This window comes from Octopus bimaculoides, chromosome 11, assembly GCF_046866305.1.
Source record: "Octopus bimaculoides isolate indiv1 chromosome 11, ASM4686630v1, whole genome shotgun sequence".
NCBI lineage: Eukaryota > Metazoa > Mollusca > Cephalopoda > Octopoda > Octopodidae > Octopus > Octopus bimaculoides.
This window is the reverse complement of record NC_142938.1, coordinates 21,280,725-21,288,224: the sequence shown is the minus strand read 5'-3', so window position 1 is coordinate 21,288,224 and position 7,500 is coordinate 21,280,725. Positions and strand designations below refer to the sequence as shown.

At 36.6% G+C, this 7,500-nt stretch overlaps 1 protein-coding gene across 1 annotated transcript in view; it reads right to left on the bottom strand.

Annotated features, from left to right (window-relative positions):
- Nucleotides 1–7,500, bottom strand: part of LOC106869319 (organic anion transporter 3) — a 35,779-nt gene that overhangs the window by 32 nt on the left and 28,247 nt on the right. Inside the window, exons 10-11 of the mRNA XM_052971580.2 lie at nucleotides 4,403–4,475; nucleotides 1–1,275 (exon numbers count right to left, since the gene is read on the bottom strand). The exon at nucleotides 1–1,275 is cut by the window's left edge and continues 32 nt beyond it. Of these exons, the coding sequence (XP_052827540.2) occupies nucleotides 1,144–1,275; nucleotides 4,403–4,475 (205 nt within the window). The 3' untranslated portion in view covers nucleotides 1–1,143. The remainder of the gene's footprint in view (nucleotides 1,276–4,402; nucleotides 4,476–7,500) is intronic.

Genomic DNA, 7,500 nt, shown 5'->3' with positions numbered 1-7,500 from the left:
GTTTAAATTTATTCACAAGACATTGGTCGACCGAGGCTATAGCAGCACAGGCTTGCACGATGGGACTGGGCATGAAACCACGTCTTTGCAAAGCGAGCTAGTAATAGCACAGCTAAGCCTCATAATACTTCATAAACTCTAGTACATTTTATTCTGGGTCAGTGGTTCTCAACTGGGGTCCATATGACCCCTGATGTTCCAATAAGATTGGGGAGGGTGCTCCACGCAAACAAAATAGTAAATTGGCGGTCCAGGGTAGTATTTTAGAAGTTCATGAAAATGTTTTGCTTTTGATGAATTTATTGCAAGAAACAACGAGGTTATTCTTCTCTGATATTTCAGTGAATGTTTGGAAAACAAAATAGGAAGTTCGAAAGAAATTTCTTTAAAACTATTTTTTAAACACGATATATTTATGGTAAAATGGCAATCAAAGAGGTTCCTTGGCAAAAATAGTTGAACTGTTGTTCTTGATGGTATCAACATCTACCAATAGCTTGTCGATGGATTAATATGCGATCATTCATCACTTTTACTATACTTTTATTATACTGTTATATACTAGAGAATATATCTTATAAGTTTTAGATGTGGTAGATAGATATAAATGCCTTGTCCATTACCATCATGGACAGAGATATATCTATAGAGAAAAGTTGTATACAAACATTAAAAATTAAATCTACCGCAATTAAGATCTTAATGAACAAATAGCCGTTAACGAAAGAATCTACGAAATTTAATTATTTACATGTCTTTAAACTCCATTATGCAGTAAATCCAAGTGGGATCGACTTGCATGAATGTATGTAATTGGTTAAAACAGTCCTTAAGACCAGCATATTTAGAATAAGAGCGGAAAAGCATGAATTCCAACATGTAGTTCTTATTTTATGTTCTAAATAAGCACAAATGAATCATATACGAAATTTTGTCTATATTTCTTTTAAATACAGACAAAAAATATGAAGACAACATAGTTATATTTGTTTACTATATACGGTACTAGCTAAAGTCTATAGATACACCGTATAGTACATTATAGCATTGATACAATGTATTGTCAACGCATCAAGTAATTTATAAATGCAATATTGTCTACATTTCTTAAATGATATAAACTTTCAGCCCAGTATCTTTGAATCAAATTACATCTTCAATTTTCTGTGGTAACGCACGGTTTCCTGTTTCTGGTAAATATATATGAAGTAAAATGGAAGAAATTACACATCCAGTTCCTATGATAATACCGGGAGCCCATGGAATATTCAAAACCTGTGGATGGAAAATAGAGATTTAATTGAAACTGTTTAGAATATAAACATCGATTGATAGTAACAGATCTCAACGATCGTTCACGTTAACTCTACCTGACAAAAACTATCTCTGCTAGTAGTATCAGACATAGGGTCCGCTTAGTCTGGCACGCGGGCCAAAATATTTGTATAAAAAAGAAAATGCCTGCATTATGCGAAATATATTCTTATTATATTTTACAAAACTTACAAACACACACACACACACACACACACACACACACACACACACACACACACACACACACACACACACACACACACACACACACACATATGTATATATCTTAGCTGCTTTGTCGTATACGAGCAAAGCAATTGCTAGAAAGAATATCAGAAATGAGTCATTGTTGATGCAATGTGAGGCTCATATACGACTCTTGGTCCCAGCAAATATCTTTGATATTCTATTACATAATACTCAACTGCACTGGCTGGCAGAAGGAACAGATTCCATAGCATGAACTCTTTTGACATGTCTTTCAGTGATTTTTCATTGAGGATTGAAACGGCATGTCAAGTGTTCATACTGTGACACCTACTCCTTCTGTCAGCCAGCACAGCTGTGCATTATGTCATAGAATTTTCAAAACTTTTCTTCAGCTCGGAGACACACCTTTCCACATGTTGCACATGCTCTGTTGTGAACAATAGCCATATCACAATTTACCACGTGTCGATTCCTTTGACTTCTCTGATGGCTGACCAGGCCCGCACAACTCAAGCACCTCCTCTAACAAACCGAACACATAAAATATATGTAAGTGTAAGATTCAAGGGTCAAAGTGTAGTAAGTTAGTAAACTCCGTGCAGTCCCTAGCAGGTATATAAAACGGAAACAACTTCTAGAAACAATAGTGGTTTATCGATGTAGAATGTTCTAAATTTTTCCAATATCGAAGTTCGATAAGTTCATGAAAGTTATTTTATAGTTTACGGTTAGTAGCTGGGGTTGCTGTGTGTGCGAATAGAAATCCAAAGTTAGGGAATGGAGTAGATTAAGTCCAGGCTACATATGTTTCATAGTTATCAGAACCCCAGAAGTAGTAATTACTCAAATGAAGGGTATTCCACTAGCTACTCGTTGGGCCAAAGTTACCTTAAGCAAAGAAGTTTACATTACTGTCAAGTACCCTGTGTTAACTCGCAGCAGATTCGATAGAAAATGAGATCACTTGATGACAATCTAAACTTTATTTGATTTAGGCATCTTTGACCCGGCGTGTAGCTAGCGGATTACCCCTCGTATGGGTAACTACTATTTCCGCGGTTCTGCAAGCCATGAAACATATGTAGCCTGGAGTTTACCTACTCCATTCCGTAATTTTGTATGTATATATACATATATATGTATATATACACACTCCAGAAGTGTTAATTAAAGGTTTCCCTGACCTATTTCTGGTTATTTCAGGAAACGGAAGTTGTACATGTATAATCATATATGTCTCTACATGTCACATTGTGAATTGCAGCTTTCCACAAGTATTAGTTTGTTTTTTACGGCTGCTGAAGTGGACGAATTATTCACGACCATTTGCACATGGAGGCAGTTGAATGTAGATCAGTGATCATGTTCTTTTACTCGAAAGGTCTACATCAAAAGAGACTTTTGATGAGATGAAAGAAATTTATGGTGATGATGCACCATCATACAAAGTAGTCACGTACTGGCATTGCCAGTTCAAATGTGGTCGGACATCTGTGGAAACTGCTCCTATTCCTGGATGGCCACATTCCGCCATTGATGACAACACCATCCATGATAAGTATAGGGTCCATAGAAAAGAATTATTCACGACCATTTGCGCAAGCAGAAGTTGTCTGCACAATGTATTCCTGGGACGCTCACACCTTTTCAGAAGCAAGAACGAGTTAGTTGCTCTTAGGCTCTTTTGGCAATATGCCAAGAAAACGAGGAGAGCTTTCTCGGCAGACTTATCACATAGGCTAAAACATGGATCCACCACTATAACCTAGCGACTAATGTCCAGTCCAAGCAATGGAAGCATGATAACTCACCACCTCCAAAGAAAGATTGTGATACTCAGTCTTTAGGACCAGCGCAAAGAGCACGACAGTTAACAGAGCATATTATGCTTCTCTGCTGCAGAAATTGCAGAATGCCATCAAAGCAGAGAGGCGTGACATGCTAAGCAAAAGGAGTTTGCCTTCTCCAAGAAAACAACCCCAGTCCACAATGCGCATGTTTCCCAGATGAAAGCACTCTCCTGCGGTTATGAAATCCTTCCTTATCCTCCTTACTCTCCCGACCTCGCACCGTCTGATGTCTACTTCTTTCCAACTATAAAGTCTTTTTGAGGGAGAAGCACTTTTCGGATGATGATGAATTTATTTCCGAGGTAAAGTCTTGGTTCCAGACGCAGCTTACCGACTTCTACAGATGAGGTCTTTACAGCTGCCTAAAGCAACAGGTGAAGTGTATCACCTTTGGTGGTGGCTATGTAGAGAAGGACTCTGGATTTTGTGAGCAGAGAGACAGTCGATCTCATCGACCCCGAAAGGATGAAAGCAAAGTCGGCCTCGACGGAATTTGAACTCAGAATGTAAAGGCAGGTGAAATACCTCTAATAGAGAGGGATTAATAATTATGCCAAGTTTCGTTTATTCCAGTCTTTGGGCAGTGGGTCAGGAGAAATCTTTAATGAACACTCCTTGTGTAAGATAGATAGATAGATAGAGAGAGAGAGAGAGAGAGAGAGAGAGAGAGAGAGAGAGAGAGAGAGAGAGAGAGAGAGAGAGAGAGATTAGATAGGGCGAATGCAAAAGAGAATAACTTTTTATCATAAGCGCTGGTTTTTTAAGTGTATGTTTATATATACACATCATACCAAGTGTAAATGTTATGGGTGTTGTATAATAAAAGTATGAGAAAATGAAGTTCATTGAAATATTAACTACACATGAGCGTTTGTAGCGACGACTTCAATGACTGTGTACAAGCAAACGTTTTGTTGATAAACACTGTGTCTAACATATGCACTAAGGAAAAATCATCGAGAGTAGTGCTTATAATGGAAAACGTTATTAATATTTTGTAACAAATAAACTGATGGTTCACTTACCAATAGTCTGAAGAAAGGTGATGACAAGCCTACGATTCGAATGAAAATCGTGGTAAAACCAGTTCCGGCACTTCTGCATTGAAAATCGAAATAAATAATTTACCAAGTTATGGATTCTTTTAGTGTGAATTTGTTAAAACCACATTTCATTATTTCTTTCAGTCTCTGCAGTTTCTTAATGTACATATTCAAACGCGCGCGCACACACACGCACACACACACACACACACACACACACACACACACACACACACACACACACACACACACACACACACACACACACACACACACACACACACACACACACTCTTAAATGTGTATGCACGGCATTATTCAGTTTTTTAATAAGATTCTTTTGATAATAGAGGTTTGAAACCTAGATGCAAGGCTCCTTCACTAGAATTTCAACAGCAACAACAGGGTATTTTTGTATGTATGTATGTATGTATGTATGTATGTATGTATGTATGTATGTATGTGTGCAGTATTTGGCGTCAGTGCATGTGCAGATTTGTATGTTTTATTTTGTGCATGTATTTTCATGCATATAATTGCAATTCTAACCATAAGCATATATATATATATATATATATATATATATATATATATATATATATATTAACTGATAAGCTTCTGGAAAGTTTTACAAATTTTTACAATTCCAGTGAAGGCTTGGATCTGTATTCTTCGAATTAGCTTACTTGTTTCTGGTTTTATGATGCCTAATTTCTCAGGATTGATACTTAGGCAGTGAGTTACATATCCCAATGTCCCAATAATTACAGGAATAAACCTGAACCTGTAATCTGCGTAAAGTAACTGCACATTTCTCCATAGTTCCACGTATTTTTTTTCACCGATCTTTAGCCTTATTTTCACTGCCGCTGAACATATCGTTGTATCTTGGATGTGTAATATAACGAAGCCGGTGGGAAGAAAGTATATACATGACATACTGCTCTAACTATTACACGAAACTCAACGCTCTGAATCACAGTTTCACACTGAACTGCTTATCGATCCGAACTGTCGACGACTTGACAGTTGTTTATCTAATAGAAATATCTCAGTCCACTTTTAGTTACATGGAGGTGGTCGGAATCCTTCCACAAGATCTCCCCTTTTTAGAATTAGTATCCCCTAACTTCTCCCCATTGTTGGCCAGTGTACATAACTTCTCATTAAGGATTTCATTCTCGAAATCCCTGGGTGACCAATATCAAATTCCTTTAACAATCGCTTTAGTAATGTGACTGGTACTACGACTCTTAGTGCATATATCAGCACATTGTCACACAGTGAGAAATGGTTCGCATTTGTCCAGCACGCATTCTTTTATCTTTTTTAGACTTCAGTATACCTTTCATTTTTATAGTGAGTTTATCGTTTTCCAATTTTAATTTCATATCTTGTAAAGTAGTTGGTAGTTCACGAATGACGTTACACAAAACATTTTTAATTTCCTTCTCCGCTCGTGAAGCAGCATTCACGGTATCCTCAAATGGTTCCGTATTTTAAAAAATTAGCCTTGATAGACAATCTGCATGACCTAATTTCTTAGATGGTATATACTCCATCTTGAAATCATAGTGTAATAATATCGTAACCCAGCGTTGCAACCTATTAGCAGTATGGGTACGAATTCCTTTTTTCTACCCAGATATTGATAATACTTGACGAGGATCAGTCTGTAGACGAAAACTACTATAGTGCAAAAATCAGTGAAATTTTTTTCATTGCAAGAATAATCGCTAGACCTCATTTTTTCGAATTGGCTATAATTTTTCTCTGCTGATATCAGAGAACGTGAGGCATGAATTACCGCCTTCACGTTACCATCTTTATATTTATGTAGCATTGCTACTCCTATACCATACTCAGAAGCATCTGAAGCTACAACAAACTCCGCCACAGGATTGAAGTATGCTAACAACAGATCAGATTTTTTTTACTTCGTCAAACGCCTTTTGGTAATTTTCCGACCAATTTCATTTCATATCTTTTTTCAACAGATCATTCAGTGGAACCTCCACCTTATGCATACTTGGAATATAAATTTGGTAATAATTTGCCAATCCCGAAAATGCTTGTAAGGTTGTTATCCTTGTCGGAGGGGACATATTTTTAATTGCGCCTGCCCCCGACGGGTCTGGTTGACGGCCATTTCTGTTAATGATTTGTCTTAAGTATCTTATTTTCAGTTAGAAATATTTACACTTTTCTATACTCAAAGCAAAGCCGTAATCCCTAATGTTTTCGAGTACAAATTTCACGTGCTCTATATGTTGATCCCTGGATTCGCTTTTAATGAGTATCATCCAGATATGGAATTGCGAATTCACAGTCCGCTAACATTGCATCTATAATCTGTTGAAAAATCGCTGGTGCGACTTTTAAACCAAATGGTAACCTGTTGCATTTATACAGTCCTTTATGCGAATTAATTGTTAGGTATGTAGAGTATTCATCGTCTACTCTTAATTCATAGGTACGCATCAGGGAGATCTAATTTAGAAAATATCTTTCCACTGTTTAATTTCACAAAAATATAATCCGGAATTGGTAGCGGAAAGTGGCATATTTCAAGACATTCGTTTAAATCAGTGGAAAAATCAGCACGTACTCTGATTCTATTATTCTTTTTCTTAATGTGCATAGTTGATGCTTCAAATTGACTATATTCTACTTTTTGGATAACTCCAATTTTTTCTAGTCTAACTCTAAGTTTATCTGATCTAATGCTGCGAACAGTACAGTTCATTTTTGTTTAAATGTCGGTATGGCGTTTTCTTGCATTTGAAACCTCGCCTTCGTTTTGGTACATGGATCTAATTTATCAGACAGAACTTCAAGAAAATTATTTAAAGAATACTTTTTTCAATTCATCTGATGACTCATTGTACTAGAGGAAAACCATTCACTTTTTAACAGAAAAGATTTATGGGGAGATCTTATAAGTTAAATAATTCCATCCAGTCAGTACCGAACAATTTTGTATTATTTAACACAAAAACTTTAGCTTTTAAGGATTTCTTACGAAATGTAATGTTACTTGTCAATTTGCCCTTAAAATATAATTTTTTTCCCTGAAACAC